This window comes from Rhipicephalus microplus, chromosome X, assembly GCF_043290135.1.
Source record: "Rhipicephalus microplus isolate Deutch F79 chromosome X, USDA_Rmic, whole genome shotgun sequence".
NCBI classification, from domain to species: domain Eukaryota; kingdom Metazoa; phylum Arthropoda; class Arachnida; order Ixodida; family Ixodidae; genus Rhipicephalus; species Rhipicephalus microplus.
The window spans coordinates 318973688-318994987 of record NC_134710.1 but is presented as its reverse complement, the minus strand read 5'-3'; the positions used below and the strand labels follow the sequence as shown (position 1 = coordinate 318994987).

Sequence of the window (21300 nt, the reverse complement as noted above, 5' to 3'; positions counted from 1 at the left end):
TCTTCCTTGTCCTCCCTTTCAGTATTATTGCTTCTTTAGCTTTCATTATTTGTGTTTAATTCCCTGCATGACACCACCTTAACAATGTGCCTTCAGAATTGAACTAAGTAATCACCATATTGAATCTCGTCGAAAACAACTGAAGTTTCATCCACAGTGGTTGTGGCACACAATACTTTAGTTCTGCTTCAGAACTAATTGGCATTGTGCATTCACAAATGCATGATCTTCATAGAGTATTATGTCGATGGTAAACACACAGTTTTACACAATGGTTACAGTGAGTAGCACACAGCTTAAAAACAGAAGGCGTATTAATGGTGCCTTTTAGACTAATAACAATAATTATCATCTGGCTCGCTTGCTCTTGCATTTCCTTTCTTAGAAACTCGGCACATACTCATTTTCTATCAAGAATGCTATGTAACGCTGATAGCCCACACACTGTTTTTGACATTGAAGTACTGGGCACATGGCAACAATGCAAAAAAAGGCACCCAAAATAGACAACTACTATAGACTCTCATTAACAGAAATCTGTTAAGTAAAACTGCTGCCTAAATATAACAACTGCCTCTGATATAATTGGCTTCATATCTGTAATCTGCACCCATTTATCTCTCAGTAACCATAACTCCTGTTAAATGGAACATATTTTCACTGTCCCATCAGGGAATCAAGTTCCATTTATTGGGAGTCTAAAATATAATTTTTATAGAAAAGAAAGACACCCTCTGCATGCCCTTCGCTTTTAATAATGTCTAGATGGTTTTGACTCAGTGCAAAGCATATGTAGTGACACAATCGTATCAGAATCTGTACGGAACTACAGTTAAAACCAGAGCCCCTCTCCTCCTTCTTATGAAAGCTTTCTCAAATTTCTATCACTTTGCTTTTCTAAATTGTGATGTTCAAAACATGGTGTCTATGGTGTGTTTCTGACTTTGAATTGCTTCCGACAAATACGGTAAAAAGAAGCACAGAGTCCGAGAGCTGCCCCTGTTAGCTATGCATTGCTCAGGTGTGAGCCATACGTGGTCGGGTGTGGACACAAGCCAGTTAGCAATGACATCAGCATAGGTCTACATCAATGGCTTGCCCCCGCTGTCTTTACACTGCCAACAAAATCCTGGCCGACTCATCAGAGACGAAATTGCACATCTGCAAGCGTCAATGAAACATGTCATTGCAACGAAGACTGGACATGGAAGTTCTTTCACTACATCATACGAAGGCCACATGACTTTTCAGCTTCATACAAATGAAGATTTAGCTTCATGTTGTAAGTTACACAAAAAGTTGTGCAACAGAAGAAAACTTATTGCATCACAATAATAAATAAAGTTTAGAAGCTCCACAGATACATGAAAATACACCTCATCGTATTCACATTATGAATCAGGTGATGGAGAAATGCGCAGAATACAACCGATTACTAAATAGCCTTCATAGATTATGAGAAAGCGTTTGACTCATTCGAGACATCAGCAATGATGCAGGCACTAGCGAATCAGGGCATCAACAAGCTCTACATAAACATACTAGAAGAAATCTACAGCGGATACACAGCCACCATAGTTCTCCACAAAGCAAGCGAAAGAATTCCAATAAAGAAGGGTGTAAGGCAGGGACACACAATCTCTCCAACGCTATTCGCTGCATATTTACAGAAGGTTTTCAATGCCTTAGATTGGGAAGAGTAAGAGATAAGAGTTAATGGAGAATATTTTAGTAGCCTGCCACTCACTGATGACATTGCCTTGATGAGTAACTCAGGGGATGAATTACAGCTCATGATTACTGAACTGGACACGGAAAGCAGAAGTACTAGTTGGTCTGAAAATTAGTATGCATAAAGCTAAAGTAATGTGCAACAGTCTCGGCCAAAAACAGCGCTTTGAGATAGGTGGAGAAACGCTGAAAATTGATAGATATGTGGGGTTTATCATCCCAAAACAACCATATGATTATGAGAGACGCCGTAGTGGAGGGCTCCAGAAATTTTGACCACCTGTTCTTTAACGTGCACCCGAATATGAGCACACGGGCCTACAACATTTCCGCCTCCATCGCAAATGCAGCCGCCGCAGACGGGATTCGATGCCGCGACCTGCGGGTCAGCAGCAGAGTACCTCAGCCACTGGACCACCACGGCGGGGCAATCAAAAAGAAATGAATGTGGGCCAAGCATGTAGCACGTAGGCAGGATAACTGCTGGCTATTATGGGTAACTGATTGGATGCCCAGAGAAGGCAAATGCACAAGCGGGAAACAGAAAGTTAGGTGGGCTGATGAGAATAAAAAGGTTGCAGGTATAACATAGCAGCAGAAAGCGCAAGACCAGGTTGATTGGTGGATCATGGAATAAAAAGGTTGCAGGTACAACATGGCAGCAGAAAGCGCAAGACCAGGTTGATTGGTGGACCATGGTCTGAGAGGCCTTTGCCCTGCAGTGGGCATAGTCAGGCTGCTGCTGATGATGATGATGACATCATCGGGTATCGAACTTGGCATGTGCTGTTTTTGGGAGTTGCCAAATGAAGTTCTTTGCTGCTTGTTGTGAGAACTTTTAAATATAAGCACTTGTTCAGGGGTGCAACAGCCGAAATACAATTTGGAGCAAGTTTTGGAGCAGCAAAATGTTACTTTCGGAGCACTAAAATCCAAATTTGGAGCAGGTTATGGGGAAATAACATGCATTTTTCATCATGAAACGCCAAACTTGGAGTACTTAATAAAAAAAAGAAGGGTTACATTTATAACAAGAAATATATGTATAAGCCATTCAACATCACCTACATCGCGCAGTGTGAACACGAGCACTGCTATTTCAATGAAAGTAGTATTTTGAACCATGTCATTGAGCAAACAATGATTAAGTCCATATTAGCATTTGCTGTGCCTCACATAATTTGACAGACTCTACGAATTTAAATATAAATTTGCCAAGCTCACGACCTTGAAATACGGGAGATTCGTAGAACCAAGAAGTAGAAATAGTGAAAAAAAAAAAAACTTGGCACACAATTTAGTTTTTTTTGGGGGGGAAGAAGAAATGTCCTACACTGCTCCAAATTATTGCCAGTATCTTATTTAGAAGTCAGTAATTATACTCGTACTCAGAATTACACGGCATTCAAACAGATAAGTAACTCAACAAAATGTGCAGTGCCCCGTAAGTAGCGCCATGATCCTTCAATACTTTTTTCTGGTCATGAAACTCCCGCGTCACTGAATGGGAGAGCTTCATACACCGCCCGCACTTTCTGCGCCGCGGCGCTGGCGTAGATAGAGAGTGTAGATCCTGGTTGATTTCTACGTGCGCATAGGAAGAACAGGGTCGCTAATTAGAATGTGGACTTAGAAGTTGTGATCATTGGTAGAGTACATGAGAATGAATAAAAAAAAAACAGCGTATATCAAAACATGGCTGCGTTATCAAATATGCATGCTTAAAATCAAAAGCTTTCATTTTGAAATAGTACATAGTGCCTATATATAGCAGCTCACAAAAGTTTCATCTCATTTTTCAATCTTTAAAATCATGGGCGCAAATTACGACACCAAATAAAAAAAAAAAAGAACACAACTTGAGCATCCCTCTCCGTCTTGTGGTGTCTCTGTCTGAGTTTTTATTTTTCAGCTTTATCCTTAACGATATCCCTCAAGAGGTACTTGAGGCTATTATTAATGCCAAGTGAACCTGATATATAGATTTGTTTATTGGCACGCGAACTTTTATTGGCTGCTTTGTGATGCCCTATAGAATAAAGTGACATTTATTCCGAAAATGGACGTTACGTGCAGCCAGAGCACGGCTGCTCCGCAATCTCTAGCGCAAACTATGCTAACCTTTCAGTCATCTAGAACTAGTAACAGAATTCGGTTTAGCCCGAAAGCGACTATACAGGAATTGAGAAATTTAGGAACGCTACGATTGCACGTCACTTGACAGACGGACTCAGTTAAAACATTGCCAGCGATCAAGGACTTGGGCAATTTGACAACGCGCATCGGCAACTTTGACAATACTAATAGCTGCTATGATTTGTTAGCGAGAACACAGAAAACGAAATTATCTGAAGAAGTGTATTAGATGGGAAACGCTTCCGCGAACGCGCTACAGCCCTGCCAAGCACGGCCGATCGATGTTCTCCTGCTAACGGTGGCACCTTTGGTGGCCACTTTTGTCCCCATATGAAACTTTCGCGGGAGTTTCATGACCAGAAAAAAAAGTATTAAAGGACCATGGTAGCACTTAAAGCCTTTTCCCAATCTGAATTACTTTATCGCAGGACACCAATGTACTACGGCGAAGGTGGCTTAAGCAGCATTCTCTGCATGGGTTAGACCCATAGCCAAGAAATTTTCTAACCGGTACACTTTTCCCCGACACTTCCCACCCTTCTGTTTCGTTCACTTCAGGTTAGGTGCAGCTTCAACTTGCTTGCAAGGTGCGTTCGACCAGGTGATGTAGCAACAGCGCGTGCCGGTTGCCCGGCAACAGTACCAGATATATATCGCCAGGAGCGTGGCTGGGACGACGCAACTTCAAGACTAAAAAAAGTTTTATGCGCCACTGCTAAGGCAATCAACATGGCCGCTGGCAATGCCGGCGTTCACAGCACGTCAACCTTGTTTGCACAATGAAAATACAGCATACGCTTTAGTTCCTAACAAGCCATAGAGCCGCATTTTCAGGCTAGGAAATTTACATTTCCAGGCGATAACAAGCCAGAGGTTCTCTGTAGGACTGCATTGGCTAGTTCCTCAGGACTTGAACAAAGGTCCTTGTCTGTCTGTCTGCCTGTCTCTACCGCGAAGCATGCATTAGTGGCTACAGCAATGCATTTCTGTCTTGAAGTTCCGCCATCCCGCCGATAGGTATCCGCTGCGGACAGCGGACCAATGGGCACACAGTGTTGTTACCTTATCTGGTCGATCGCGTCTCGCGAGCGTAGGGCGGGTGCCTAGAATATTTTAGGTATATTCTAGCCACTATAGTGAGGGTGTACGCGCTTCGACTGATGGTGCACACTGCAGATGGCTGATGTGGCCTGCATTTCATGCCGAAATTAGAGCACCTGAGAAAACCTTGAGGCTGGCTGGGCATTTTGGCACAGTGTGGTGCAATTTCAGCAAATTTCACAGTTTTAGTGCAACGATTGGGAATTGTATCAACTTGGTGCAACTAGTACAGCTGTTGCACCTTTACTTGTTTATTGAGAAAAACAGCGCTCTTTTCAGCAACTTCAAGACATGACTTTGTGATCAGCATGACTATCTTGATTAATACCCCGGATAGTTTTGTCCCTATTGATACAAATGGCATTTTAGAGAAAAAGATTTGTTCCAGCCAGAAAAGCAAATATAGTGTAAATGTGATGAGAAAAAAAATTAAGAAAAGAAATGCTACAATAGAATTGTAAGGTGTGAGACTTACAAGAGAATATTACAGAAAACTATCAGAAACACACAACAAAGAATTGATACCTTTGGATGCTTCTAGGGCTTTTGAGGCAGCAGCCATCTCTGCTTGCTGGATGCTGAAAGAAAGTTCACATACTCTCAGTTTATTAAGCCAGCTAGAATATCGCTAGATTATTAAAACTGCAAGGTTTCTTCAACCTAGTATATAATGAATTATCTGATAACAGAAAGGGAACCTTTGCTCAAGTCCCTATATTGACAAGAAAGTTCAAAAGATTTTCAGGATTATAACAAAGTGACAACTTTAGCTACAAGGATGCAGAAAATGTGCAAAAAAGCACACATGTCCTCGTACTGTGCGCTGCTAGCAGTTCCAACATTCCTTCAAGCATAATCTACAAGAAAAAAACTGCTGTATCATCCATAAAAAGAAAACAAACAATGGTAATCATGCCACTGTCAAGTGCGAATACTTACTAATCAGAAGTAAAAATGAAAAATAAGCCATTAAAACAGAAATCATTTAAATGAGTTAGATGCCATGAAATGAGACCTACAGAGAAGAAAAAAGGATACATACAAGGAGATCAAAATTTACCTGTGGCCAGATGCTGTGGCAAGCCTTTTTCTCCTAAAGTAGACTGCCACTGTGTAGACTCTGGTATTGGTCGGTCCTTTGCACTCAATTACTCTGCAACAAGTCAAGGAAAAACACATAAGTAAAGGACATACCAGCAATGTCGAATGTGTGTGCATGCATGCATGCATGCACGCACGCACGTACACGCACGCACGCACACACACACACACACACACACACACACACACACACACACACACACACACGCGCGCGCTGCTAAGAGACTTCATAATGTTACTTTGAAAATATCTTTTGTAGAATTAGCACATTAAACTCGTCAGTGCAGTAAAAACTCCTAACTGATCTGGAATGAGTAGCTGCATTTATGTTTATGCAACAGTGGCATACAGTCGAGCCCCCATATAACGACCACACCTAAAACGAACTTTCGCTTAAAACGAATATCTGCGTGACCGTGAAAATATACATTGGTTCAATGACACAAAATCGCACTTAACACGAACGTCTCCGAGCGCTGCTGATCGGTTACAGCGAACGGAGTCAGCGGTCTGCCGACTTCCCGGGAAACTAATTTCAACCACCGATCAGGCATCGGCGAAGTGCCCATACATTCTTATTGTTAAACGCCGACCCTGCCTCCGCGACCCTCTAGTTGCCGCTCTCCCCGACCCATGGAGGAAGGAAAGCTGTTTCCTTCCTCCATGCCCCAACTGATTTTTGTTACGCAACCCTCCGTCCTTTGTCCCCCCCGCTACTCTGAGCACCCTGCATCGCCAGACGAGGCCCTTGTTTTCACACTGCCACCGATCTTTCGAAGACGGGTCGACCATCTACCCGGTTTTTGATCGCTAATATGGTCGTTGGCGTCGCCGCCCTGGAGTGATCAGATCATTTTCCAACATCCTCAGCCACCGACTGTATCCGATAGTCTGCGTCTAGTGCACGCGCGTACGCTACCCCACTGACTCTGATAATTCGCAATTCGTTTCGTGTTTAGGACTTGTTCTCGCTCACTTTGCACTCGGCTCAGCAGCCTTCCACGCGAGTGCGGAAGCGTGAAAGCGGCTTTTAATTTGTGCAGAATGAATAGCAAACTATCGAAGTTCGTGAGGCCACGCAAACCCACCGGCGCAACAAAACAATTTTTTGACCACGGCTGCCAATTCTTCGAACACCGCCGCGCGCACCGATCTAGACAGCCGTGCTTTGACTTCTGTGCGCATAGGCACTCTTTCCAAGTATTTTTACGGGAGAGTTTCGCGGATCTTTCAAGCAAGCTACTCAACCTGCCTCCTTCCCGTGTGCTTTGGTTTTCAAGGTCGCCCTCCCGCGGCATCCTCTTCTCTCTTTACCGCAACTCCTTGCCCTTCTCTCGCAAATCATCTCTCCTCTCTTGATCACAACCCCTTCGCCCACGGAGGAAGGAAATGCCTTCGCCCGTCTCCACCGCTTCGTGACGCCCGCCAAGCTGGCTCGAATTAGTTTTGTTTTCTGATTGGAAACGGGCCCAGAGCTGTTCCTTGCGTTCTGGCATGTGTGTCGCGTGTGCGCGTCTTGCTCGCTCTTGGTGTGTTTGTGCGGTCATGATGGCCGACGGGAGGACTAGCACGCTTTTTCCTGCCGCTCAACAAAACGTCAAAAGTGTGACCACTTGGCTTGAGTGTAATCCGTGCGTTAGGTGCCGCGTTGTAGAGCGCTTGCTCATAGCTGTCGACCACCTAGCAGCCAACATGCCGCTTCGGGCGTCCAGGTATTCACCTGTGGAGATGGCGAATATTTCGTGGGCGGCGGTGATGGCTACATGCGTGCAAAAATGTTTTCGCGAGGCTGACTTCGTCGACGTCGGGCCCGATGCTGAGCCTGAAGCTTCCGAACTGCAGCGGCGATTTGTGGCAGCGCGTCGTCAACTCCGACCTGGGACAGCCGGTGGGACATCTGTTGCAATGGTTTAATTACGGCCGATGATGATGTCGACACCATGGACCGTGCACGGATTGGTGCATTGTGAATGAAGTACGTGGCAAGAGCAATTTGAAGGAATGGGATTGCGAGAACGATGAAACTTCGAAATCAGTGCCTTATGCAGCTTATGCCACGGGCCTCGGCGAACGAGCACCCTGCCGTTTTAAATGAACTTGAGACCACCCTTATTGCTTCTGCTCTTCGAAACACATGCATCACGGACTTTTCGGGGCAAAAAAAGTTTGTGTTTTCACTCGCAACTTTTTTTAAAAGCTGTGTTTCATTCACTACGAACTTCGGGATACAGCAAACGGATGCCGCGTCACGCTCAGGTTCGTTATAAGCGGGCTCAACTGTATAGCATTAATATATGCCTGGTGAGGAGTAGCTGCATTTATGTTTATGCAACAGTGGCACATAGCATAATTATATGCAGGTGAGGGCGGACTAAGCCACTTCACCCAGTTCATATAAACGGTTGTGCATCACATTCAAATAGAAGGGAAAAATGAGACTGCTATGAATGTGGCTAGGTCACCCACTAACCAGCAAAACACACTTGTTTAATCAAGCGCAGCGCCAGGTCAAACCGAGGAAGAAGAAGCGCCTCCTGCCACGAGCAAGTCCGTGCTCACGGGCGCTTGCAGCCAGGAATCGATCAAAACAGCTGAAAATAAATGTTGTTTGTAATGCTTAAGCCTAACTTTTTGCCAGTGAACCGTATGCCATTTTAAACAGTTTTTAGTGCCGAAGATCTGGGAACTGCTACGACGGGACCATGGAAGACTACGGAAGGCTACGAGTGAACTGAACGCTATGGAGAGACTTCAACCGAAGCGGACGTCGAGACGATCTCTCAACACCAGGATTATCAACGAGGCAAGAGCTCTTCTCGGCGATGCGACAGCCACCATCGATCAGCTTAACACCATGTACAGACGTTTGAAGGGGAACAACGATGAGCTGAACCAAATCAACAGGGAGTTAGAAAGCCACATACCAGATGAAAAGTTTGAGGAAGAGTACAACACTATCCTTGAATACGAAGACAACGCTAACAGCGCCATGAGTGAGCTTCCTAGCAAGCGCGACCGTATTGTAGCTTCAGACTTCGTCCGTAGCGAGTACCGCTGAAGCCTCTGGTGCCAAGCTTCCCAAGCTTACCATCGCCCCATTTGCTGGTGACCTGTGCCAGTGGAACGAATTTTGGGAGCAATTTGACCAGATGATTCATCGAAACGAAAACCTCATGGCAACGAACAAGTTCAACTACCCGAGGCTCTTCCTAAGGGGCAACGCAGCTTCAGCTATTGTGGGCCTGCCAATGACAGAAGCTTGCTACAAGGACGCCATCGACATACCCAAGAAACGCTTCGGTGACAGAACGAGACTCGAGCAGGAGTACTTCTCCAGGCTTCGTACGTTGCCTTCAGTCCGTTCAAGTGACCCGACGGCTCTTCGCAAGCTGTACGATCAGGTCATCATCAACACCAGAGGACTGGAAACCCTTGGGGTGAGCAAGATGTTCTTTTCAGCACTGCCGTGCGACATATTGCTGCGGGCTTTACTACACGATCTCGTACTGTACCATCGGTCATGCGCCAATCGGGCGGCGAGCTACAGCAGTAATGAAGCCTCTAACACGGAGCTGGAACGCCTATTAAGTTTCTTGTCTATCGAAGTGGAGAGCTAAGAGAAGAGCGAGTTCGCTAACCATCGTGGAAAAGACAGTTGTAATAAGAATGCGCAGAACAAATCACGGCAGTCTCGTAGCTCAAAACGCACGTCCTCAGTTCTCCATAACAACACAAAGAAGGTACTTGAGAACTGTGTGTTTTGCAAATCAAACCAACATTCCCCGGAAGAGTGCTCGTTGGATCACTCGCTACCAGAAAAGAAGCGTATTTTATCAGGAGACAAGGTGTTTTCGATGCACGACGAAAGGTCACAAGGCGTGTGATTGCAGGCGCAAGATTACGTGCTCTACCTGTCAAGGGCGTCATGCCACAAGCGCGTGTGATCCACAGAAATTAAGCCAGAAGACACGAAAAACCGGCAGGACAAATACTAGAATACCGGCAAGTAAGCCAAGCACCAACACGACTGTATGTGCATCTCTAGGAAAGAATCGACATACCCTCGAGAGTTTATCGACGAGCGTACTTTTTCAGACGTTTCGGGCTTGGGCCGTAACAGATGTTACATGTCGGTATGTCGGAGATGTCATAGACGGAGGAAGTCAGCGCAGATTAGTCACAGAGAGGCTATCAAAGCAGCTGAAGTTGCCATGTGTGGGATCCACCATCATTGCGCTCAACACTTTCGCAAGCAAGTCAAGTCGAGCAGCGCAAACGCGACGTGTTGTGCAGCTTCGATTGAAGAGTCAGTTTTCACACACTGAAGTTACCTTGAAAGCAATAGAAATTCCGCATATATGCCAAGATATCGAAGCAAGTACAACAAATTCACCATTTGTCACGAAAATACAGAGAGCTGCAAAAGACATCGCTGATCAACTACTATACGGATCCGTTGTCGGGGAAGAAGGCATCAGTGTTCTTATCGGTTCCAACCAAATGTGGACAGTGATAACAGGAGAGGTCACTCGATGCGCAAGCAACGACATGTTGATTACTATGAACTCAAAGCTGGGGTGGATGTTTCAAGGAAACACCAGCATGGCATAGGACGTTACACACTCCTGAATTATGGTCTGCGTATTGAAAACCAGTGTACAAGAGAGCGACTAATTCCTTCCTTCGTTTTGGGAACTCGAGAGCGTAGGAATGACAGACGCCATCGACAGTGAGAGCAAGCTCACTCCTGTACTTCAGCAGTTTGAACAGACCGTCTGCCTTAGGAGCGGAAGATACGAGGTGACGCTGCCCTGGAAGGAAGACGTGGAGCTCTCGGACAACAAGCAAGTGGCTATGACAACACTTTGGAAACTTCTCTTTCGACTGTGGAATAAGCAACGACTCTTCGAGACGTATGACACAACCATACGGAAGTACCTACGAGCGGGACATGCAGAAGTTGTCGACGGGCCATTCCTGGATTCGTCAAAAGTTTATTATATGCCGCATGGAGAAGTGATCCGAGAGTACCCACTCACCACAAAGGTCCGGATCGGTTTCGACGCTTCCTCTCATGAAAAAGGGTGCTTTTCATTGAATGAATGCCTAGAAAAGGGTGAAAACCTGTACCAGGATCTCATGAAAGTATTATAACATTTCAGAATGCACTGTATAGTACTTCTTGCCGGCATTGAAAAGGCATTCCTTCAAATTTCAATCGCTGAGAAAGACAGAGATGCCTTTAGGCTCATCTGGTTTCGAGAGAAGGAAGCACTGCATTTGATGATGATGATGATGAGTGGTTTTTAATGGCGCAAGGGCAAATTTATGGCCAAAGAGTGCCATTTCAAAAGACTAGATGTATGAACAATGATATGATGCGTGGCTGTAAAGGGGCCTTAAAAGTCCTCAGGCTAGCACGGGTAAAAACATAGAAGTAATAAAATCAGGACAGTGGTGTGAGTTATGTGTAGTGAAAGTGGATGGCAAAATGTCATGATATTAAAACCATGATGGAGATGTAGTCACCGCAGCCACGACCATGGTACAGAGGTCGTGCACCTCAAAATATAGGGTGAAAGCTATGAACATCTTTTAAAAACGTGAAAAGTGATTGCAATTTAAAAAGTGGAGCCCAGTGGACCCCTACCGATGAGCATTCAAGGTGTAGTGGGAGCTGATGTCGGTAGGGCAGTAAAAAGTGCTTTTTTCTTAGAGCATCTAGCTCATTGCACTGGACGAGAATGTGGAGAATCGTAAGTGGTTCTCCACATCTCTCACAATATGGTGGATTGCCGGTAGATAAAAGATATGAGTGTGTAGAGTGTGTATGTCCTGTTCTAAGCCTTGTTAGTGTTACTTCTGTGTGTCGTGATTTTGATAGTGGCGGCCAATTACCTAGTTGCGGCTTAATAGCATGGAGTTTATATTCTATGTGTCTATCCCACGTGCTCTGCCAATAACCCCTGAACTTTCATTTTAGAAACGGTTTCAAGTCAAGTGCAGGGATTGGTATTGATGTATTGGAAGTAGTGTCGTTGGCGGAAGCAGCCAGCTTGTCGGCCAAAACGTTCCCTTGTATCTCGCGGTGCCCTGGCACCCAGCAGACAACGACATGCTGTTTTGATGTGTACAGTGTGCACAGAAGTGAGTAAAGTGAGACCAGCACAGGGTTCTTGTGTTTTTTAGGAGTTTTCAGGGCTTTGACCAAACTTAGGGAATCTGTGTATATTACCCCCTTTTTTTAATTTTATCTGTTTGATGTGTTATACTACTGCCAGTATTGCGTAAGCTTCTCCTGTGAAAATGCTTGCATCAGGATGAAGAACGCTGCCCTCGAAAAAGGATTGGCCTACTGCTGCATACGACACAGAAGTGTTGGGCTTTGAGGCATTGGTAAAGAACTCAGGACATGTGTATTTATGTTGTAGTTCTAGGAAGTATGTATGTATGTATGTGTGCAAGTGGTGCATGCTTTGCGACTTTCACAAAAGAGACATCACAGTCTATAAGCTGCCACTGCCACGGTGGCAGATATGCAGAAGGAGCCATCAAACTGTGTTCGAGAAGAGGCCCACCTGTTTCTTCAGCCAGGCCCTTTACACGGAGGGAATATGGCTGCCTTAACGAAGGACGGTTCTCAAACAAGCCAGAGCAGAAGAAATCATTGATTGTGAAAAGAGAGGGGGACTGCTTGTCTGCCTTTACCTTCAGAAAGTACACAAAAGACGCGTAGCATCTCTGTAGGTGGAGCGACCATTCATTCGACTCCACGTACAGGCTCTCCACGGGGCTAGTTCGAAAAGCACCCGTAGAGAGGCGAATGCCTGGATGGTGGACAGGGTCGGGAATTTTTAAGGCTGACGTAGTTGCCGAATGATAGATTATAGCACAGTAATTTAGGCACCTAAATGTGACAGGTTTCGTGTACCCCGCACACCTAAATGTGACAGGTTTCGCAATATGCCAAAGCGCCATGTAGTGTCATATGCCTTTTCCATATCGAGGAACACAGAAAGAAAAAAATTGCTTATGAACAAAAGCATGACGAATTTGTGCCTTGATTCGGACAAGGTGGTCAGTGGTGGACTGAGCCTCTCGAAACCCACACTGGTATGGGTCAAGTAGGCCATTAGTTTCAAGGAAGTGCATCAGGCGCCTGTTTATCATTTTCTCAAATACCTTGCAAAGACAGCTGGTTAACGCTATTGGCCTGTAGCTAGAAACTGAGGCCGGGTCCTTGCCTTGTTTTCGAATTGAGATAACAATAGTTTCCTTCCAGGCTGAGAGTAGCTTGCCGGAAGACCATATCTCATTATACAGGGAGAGGAGAGCTTTCTGGGTTTCAGTGGGCAGATGTTTCAACATTTCATATGCCACACGGTCCGGGCCTGAGGTAGATTTATTGCAGCAGGTAAGTGAGGCTTGTAGTTCAGCCAAACAGAGAGGTTCATTGTATGCCTGATGTGTTGTGGGTTTGCGCTCTAATCTTTGTTTTTCTATTCTGGTTTTGTATCGTCAGAACGCTTCACTATAGTGTGATGAGCTGGAGACCTGTTTGAAGTGTGCTCCGAGAGTGTTAGCCTGGTTTTCCAAACTCTCCTCTTGTGTGTTCACTAGAGGAAGTGAATGTGCTTTTCGTCCTGCCACCTTACCAACCACGTTCCAGACTCTCGACTGATCTGTGTATGAGTTAATGCCTATAAAAATTTGTGCCAGCTTTCCCTTCTCGCCTGTCGCCGCGTCCTCCTTCCTTGCGATTTGATGTTCTTAAAGTTTACAAGATTCTCGGCTGTAGGCGAGTCTCTAAGCAACTTCCAAGCCTTATTTTGTTTTTTCCGTGCATCACGACACTCATTATTCCATCATGACGCTCATAGTTTGCCTGGCGGTCCACATGTTTGGGGAATACATTTCGTTGCTGCATCAACCAAGAAAGCTGTAAAGTAGCACACAGCATCCTCTATGCTCAATGCCACCATGTCAGCCCAAATTAATAAGGTCATTTTTGAAACTTTTCCCAATCGGCTTTGTCGGTGAGCCATTTGGGAATCTGTGTAGGACATTTATTTGTTATTGATGTTCTGATAACAGTAAAATGGTCACTACTGTATGAATTATTAATGACTTCCCATTTAAGAAGAGGCAGGAGCGATGAGGATGTTATGCTGAGGTCTATTGTTGAGTACGTATTGTTAGCGATGTAATATGTTGGGTCTTTCCGATTCAGGAGACACGCACCAGAAGAGAAAAGGAACTGTTCAATGCATTAAAGTCCCCTAGGACAAGGTAGGGTTCTGGAAGTTCGTCTATGAGGGACTGGAATTCATGCTTTTCAAGACTGTGTTGTGGAGGTATGTATAGAGAGCAGATAGTGACAAGCTTATTTAGAAGAACTGCTCAAACAGCCACCGCCTCAAGCGATTTTTGTAGTGGTAGATGTGTGCATGCAATCCCTTGATTGACTATAATGGCAACATCACCGGATGGCACAATGACATCCTTCCGGTCCTTTCGAAACATAACGTAATTGTGTAGAAAGTTAGTGTGTTTTGGTTTCAAGTGTGTTTCTTGCACACACAGCACTTTTAGTGTATGTTCGTGCAAGAGCACCTGGATATCGTCGAGGTTTCTCAGCAGTCCTCTGACGTTCCGTTGTAGTATTTGTGTCATTTTAGTGTTGTGTGGTGCTGTGTGTACAAAAGTGTTGCCTTAGGTTACAAGGCCTTTTGGGGGCCTTGTAATTCGGGTTTTTTCTTTCTTGGTGCGCTCCAAAGAGTTGCGCCTATCCTTCGGCGTCTGAGGCGCCGGAGGAGTTGGATTTGTATCCATCACCTCTTGTGAGGTGATGGATGGCGCCTGCTCGACCGACACATTCACGGTGCTTTCGGGTCTCACTGTGCTTGCAGTGGCCCGGGGTTCGGCAGACTGGGGAGTCTTCTGGCCCTGTTTGTTAGGTGGCGGAGCAGCACTGGCTGCTCCAGCTGGGGGCGCTTGTGGCGCGCCCGCAGTCTCACTATGTGCGACTTTTGCGAGCACAGAAAGATGCGGTGCGGCGCCCCGGTGCGTCACATCGGCGAAGGAAGAACTGGACTGATGGATGCAGAACAGTTTACATGCTTCTTGAAAGGCAGATTGAACTTCACTTTAATCTTAAGGATTTGTTTTTCTTTCTTCCAGATTTTCTTCCAGATTGGGCACGATCTCGAGTAGGCAGCATGGTCTCCACAGTTCGCACAGCATGATGTTGAGGTACACGTATGCTCGTTAGACGCACAATTTGCACAATTAATGCGCCCTCTGCAACTTTGCGACCCATGTCCAAAGCGCTGGCACTTGAAACATCTGCGAGGGTTTGGTACATAGGGCCTGACACAAAGCTTGTAGTAGCCAGTTTCAATTGAATCAGTTAAGTCACTGGTACCAAAGGTGATGATTATGTGTTTTGTGGGTGTTTCCTTTTTGTACCGTAATATAAATATTCTTTGGACCTTGACTACATTCTGGTCGTGCCAGCCTTCCAATAATTCACTTTCGAACAGTCCAAGCAGGTTGTCAGCAGAGACCACACCGCGCACTGTATTCATTGACTTGTGTGGGCCCACTGAGACTGGGACATCCCCAAAGGCTACCAGTTTAGGTAAGATGTCGTATTGGAGCTTGTCGCAAACCTCCGAAAGGAGGTCACCGCTTCCCAACTTCGTTACACGATATCCTGGGCCGATCGCTTCGGTGAGTGTTTTCGAGACAGGAAAAGGTGATATTGCTCGGACTGTTTTGTTCTCTTTCTGGATATGCACAACATAAAACTTGGGGAAGGACTGCTTTGGTTTGGAAAAAAGAAACGGTTCTTCAGTGCGCCACCTTTTTGGGCGGCGATCAGAGAGAGGGGGGAAAAAGTTGGCCATACAGATTGTGTACAGTTCGGCGGCGATGGTGGCCACCCACCACCGAGCCCAACAAGGGGATGCTACAAGGTTGAATACTGAACACTTGTAGACGCCAGCCATGCATCGCCGCTATAACTGAATATAACTACCCAAGGTTGGGTAACTACACAGGGTTAACCCTCGCCGCCAGGAAATTCGGTAGTAAACGGAAGAGAGAAGATGACAGGACCGATAAAAAGTGAGAGATAAAGACGAAGTTGTAGGGGAAAGAGATAGGAAAAGGCGGCTGCCGATTTCCCTTGGGTGGGTCAGCCCAGGGGTGCCGTCTACGTGAAGCCGGGGCCAAAGGGGGAAGCACTGCATTTCTCAGAGAAGGATATTCAAGAGTGGAGAATGACGAGAGTGCCATTCGAAGTGATGTGCAGTCCCTACCTACTGACGGCCATTATACTCCACTATCTGAGGAGCGTGCATTCAAGCAAAACTAGAACAGCAAGACTTCTCAGTGAATCATTCTACGTGAATGATCTAGTGGCTGGAGCAGAGTCAGATGAAGAAGCCCTTCAAATCTGCAGAGAAGCCATGAAGATTATGCAGCAAGCAGGAATGACACTGAGAAAATGGACGACTAACTCGGATAAATTGATTATTGCATTAGAGCACGAGGAACAAACCGCAGGCAAAGAACTGGCTATCCTCCATGAGACAAGTGTGAAAGTATTTGGAATTACATGAAATCCACACATGGATGATTTCACATTTTCTTTGAGGGGCCTTCTCGAGTTTATGAAAGAAAACTTGATACCAAGGGGTTCGTTCTTCAAGCTGCTTCCAGAATATTCGACCCCATGGGATTTGTTGCGCCATTTACCATCGCTATAAGGATCTTCTTCCAAGAGTTATGAACACGTGAAATAGCATGGGATGAGCAGCTACCTCCGGATCTTCAGGATGAGTGGCGTGAATGGGTGCATCAACTACCGCTTTTGCAGAATGTTTCCATGCCGCGTTATCTTGGCAGCGGAGCCAAATCACCCACATCACCCAGAGAGCTACAGGTGCACGCATTTTGCGACGCAAGCCCTTCGGCACACGGTGTAGCGCTTTACGTCGTACCGAGCTGTTCAGCAAAGCCCGAATTGCTGATCGCAAAAGCCCGTGTAGCACCTATCAAGACAATGACACTACCACGGCTAGAGCTTCTAGGAGCCTTGATTGGAGCAAGGCTACTTTGCTATGTGTCAAGTGCACTCATGGGCTTCGAGATCCACTGTTTGTTGTGGTCGGATTCTACAATCACACTTTCGTGGATAAAAGGCGACATGACGAAATGGAAGCAATTTGTGTCGAACAGAGTGAAAGGGATCAGAAAAAAAAACAGATCCTTATATGTGGAGGTATTGCCCTAGTCATGTGAATTCAGCCGACCTGCTCACACGTAGAGTTTCTATGGAGAAATTATTATCCAGTAACATGTGGCAACATGGACCAGACTGGCTATGCGATTCAGAAGACCGATGGCCTCAACCACCGTCAGAAGCTATCAGCACCAACGACAGGATTTTTTCTGAAATGATTGCTGTGCACATTGCGATATCCAGTAAGACAACGTCGGTACCAGTCCTGGACATAAACAGTTACAGCAAAATCAAAAAAGGCTACTCAGGGTCACGGCCTGGGTATTCAGATTCATTGAATGCTGCCGAATGAAAATGGCAGCGGACACTGGATTTCTAGTAGCTGAAAAGATTGCTGAAGCTGAAAATTATTGGATCAGGCATGTGCAGCAACAATCCTTCAGAGAAGAAATAAGCTCAATTCGGAAAGGCACAAGTGCAAAGGAGGACTCTATAATCAAAGACCTCAACCCGTTCTTGGATGACAACAGTATCCTTCGGGTCGGTGGGCGCTTGTTACACCTTGAAGCAGCTGAAGAGGTAAAACGCCCAATCATCCTCTCGCACGATCATCGCTTTTGCACATTATTGACAGTACGAGCACACTGCGAAACTTTACATGAAGGAATGATAGACACTTTGTCACAGTTAGGAGAGCAATATCGGATCTGCTGGGCACGAACACTGGTGAAGCAATTGATACACGGATGCTATACGTGCAGATGCTTCAGTATAAGCCCAGGCGACGCTCCGACAGCTCCTATAGCACGCCATTGTTTGACAACGACGAACCCATTCGAAGTCACTGGAGTTGACTTTCCAGGACCGCTCTTTGTTGTGGCTAAAACCGGGGCCGCAGAGAGCAAATGAAGCCACATAGCACTTTTCGTATGTGCTACATCCAGAGCAGTCCACCTGGAACTGGTTTCGAGCCTGACGTCAGAAGCCTTTCTCATGTGTTTACGACGCTTTGTAGCACGAAGGGGTCTCCCTCACATAATTTATTCAGACAATGCAAGAACGTTCAAAAACACGTCAAGAGACTTGAAGAAGCTCTGTCGCATGGTTTCCCAAGAGGACGTATCAGCATACTTGGGTCACAAGAGGATCACCTAGAAGTTTATTCTTCCCAGCGCTCCATGATGAGGCGGATGATGGGAGCGTCTGGTCTGGACTATCAAGCTTCCACTGAGAAAGGTTCTCAGCAAAGCTCGACTTAACTTTGAGGAGCTGACTACTGTGCTATCGGAAGTGGAGGCAGTTGTGAACTCGAGGCCTTTCACCTACATAAAGTCTGACAGCGGGGAACCTTGTGCGTTAACCGCAGCAGACCTCATTATTGGAAGGAAACTTACGGTGCTACCACAGGGCGGCAATGACACGCCAATGAATATAACGCGCACGTAAGCTTTACGACGGCATGCATACAGAAAACGGCTAAGTGAAAACTTTTGGAACTGGTGGACAAAAGAATATATGCTTCAACTTTGATCAGCGCACTTTTCGCGTTCTAGACCCACCAAAAAAGTTAAAGCAGGAGACATCGTCATAGTCCATGAAGAAAAATTATCCCGACAAATGTGAAAACTTGCAAGGGTTCTGAAAGCCTACAGAGGAGCTGATGACCATGTCCGTTCGTGCAAGATCCAACAACAGCGAGTGGTTGTTATCACAAGGCCGATACAAAAACTTTATTCGCTCAAGCTAAACTAGTGACTTGGGGGCCGGGAGTATGTTTAATTAAACGCAGCGCCAGGTCAAACCGAAAAAGAAGAAGCGCCTCCTGCCACGAGCAAGTCCGTGCTCACGGGCACTTGCAGCCAGGAATCGATCAAAACAGCTGAAAATGAATGTCGTTCGTAATGTTTAAGCCTCACTTCTTGCCAGTGAACCATATGCCATTTTAAACAACACTCAACAAGTTTCAGCTTGTTAATTCAAATGGCATAAACAACACATACATGCTGTTTCACAGCCTTTTATTACACAGTAAAAGGTGTGAAATATTTCTGCTACATTCATGTAAACATTGCTAAAGAAGCAAAAGTTTAAATAGTCATTATATGTGCCTATAGCTACTAACAGGCCTATTTTATATGTCAGCTCATGAAATCCTTTCAATGAAAGCTTGTCCAAAAATACTACTGACCACGATAAGCTCAAGAACTGGTAGACTACGGGATACATATTAGTGGAAACAAATAAATAAAGCACTTTGGAGAAGTATGAGAAAGCAGACTTTGTCTTTTTTGTTTGCACTAGTATGTATCACTTTAATGTCAACCAACTCACCCAGCGACGAGTCACCCAACCAACTCACCCAGCGACGAGAACCACTACAGCTTAAGTAGTCTACAAATAAATTAGTCCCTCCGAGACTCAGAGATTCGCAGTAACTACAGTGGAACCACGATTATCAAGCTTTCAGGGGACCACGCAAAAAAGTCGTATAATCCGGGCGTCATATAATCGAAAAATTGAGAATATAGCAATGACACTCAGTCTTGCCCCAAAAAATGGGTATAGACCACCTGAATAAGCCCACAACACGACCTTGTGCCTCTGCTAGAAAGGTAGATTATATTATTCTTGCCAGTGACAGCTAAGTGCAGCATAACTTAACTTAGTTGAAAGAGGTGCAACCGAATCTCTATTCTTAAGTTTAAAAAGAACTGAATCCAACGCGCATTTTTCTACCAATAAATAGAGTCCGAAAATTGCCTGCGCGTGAGAATGAAACCGAACCGGGTTGCCGATAACCTCCCGTCAGAAGAGTCGGACGCAGTGTCATTGCTATCACATAATGGTGACCAACCAGGAGTGTGCGTAGAATGCTTTCGTGTGCGACTGAGCTATGCATGTTGTAATTTGTGGCCTTGTGAAGTGCAACTAGTGATGTCCCGCTGTTAGTATGAACGTCGACGTCAAGTGAAAGTAATCTTTCACAGTGAAAACAGCTGCATCGCACCCTTATGCGTCCGCAAACTAGTTACTGCGAGTGCGACAAAGGCAGGAGATCAGCTGTATGTTGACCAGAAAATGTTTTCATGGACCGAAAATGTGAAAATATCAGCTTTTCGGCCGGCTGGAGCTACTTTGTGTGGATAGAGCTTGACTAGGTAACGACCCCAGATATGCGCACACGCAATTGCAGCGTGTGTAGAAGCGCATGAACTTCCACGAGAATAAATTTTCCGTTCTAAGAAGACATCTGCCTCGCTCTCTACTTTTCTAATCATCAACCTAGGGGAACACAAGTTTATATTTTGCCCTCGTGAATATCTGGTCCACGCTTGATTCGAGTAAAGACGTTCTTTTTTCTTTTGGACGAAATCTGAAACTGCATCGTATAACCAAGGTTTTTTTGATACATTATTCCTATGGTGATTTTGCCAGGACCCAACCGATTCGTCGTAAAATGTGGGTCGTCGCGAAACCGGGGGACACATATCATCGAAGTTACACAGTACATTTTAACATCATAGCCTACTAAGAGGCCTGACATCATAGCCTAGAGCACCCGGCAGCACATGTGTCATCTGGCAACAGAGTCAAAGATCGCGGAGTGGTAGATATCTGCCCCAACAGGTGCCACCACTCTACCAGCTGATCTTACGCACATTCCTCACTGTGATGAATAATGGAGAGGCACGAGCCACATGCCAAACGTGGAATCGTGGCGACGGTGCATGAGGAGAAAAAAGTCACCAGAGGACAGGTGGAACAGCCACATTGATGCAGGAGATTGGTTGGCAAAAGGCTTGTGGCACGGGACCCGAGCCATGATGAAAAAATCGCAGAGGATGAGCTGGCTCTGTGCATTGGGGCTTTGAGCTGCGAAGATGTAAAAAACCAGAAACGCTACAACGACGGGAGCATCATAGCCACCCGGTTCTGAAGGATGTCAGCGTGAGAGGCTTTGGAAGTGGCCGTTGACCTCGGAG

The 21300-nt window shown here is 45.6% G+C and overlaps 1 protein-coding gene across 3 annotated transcripts in view; it reads right to left on the bottom strand.

Annotated features, from left to right (window-relative positions):
* Window positions 1–21300, bottom strand: part of drosha (ribonuclease 3 drosha) — a 277020-nt gene that overhangs the window by 10653 nt on the left and 245067 nt on the right. For all 3 annotated transcript variants that reach the window (XM_037413695.2, XM_075879566.1, XM_075879567.1), the window contains 2 exons: window positions 6029–6121; window positions 5494–5546 (listed from right to left, as the gene is read on the bottom strand). In XM_037413695.2, coding sequence (XP_037269592.2) covers window positions 5494–5546; window positions 6029–6121 — 146 coding nt within the window. The remainder of the gene's footprint in view (window positions 1–5493; window positions 5547–6028; window positions 6122–21300) is intronic.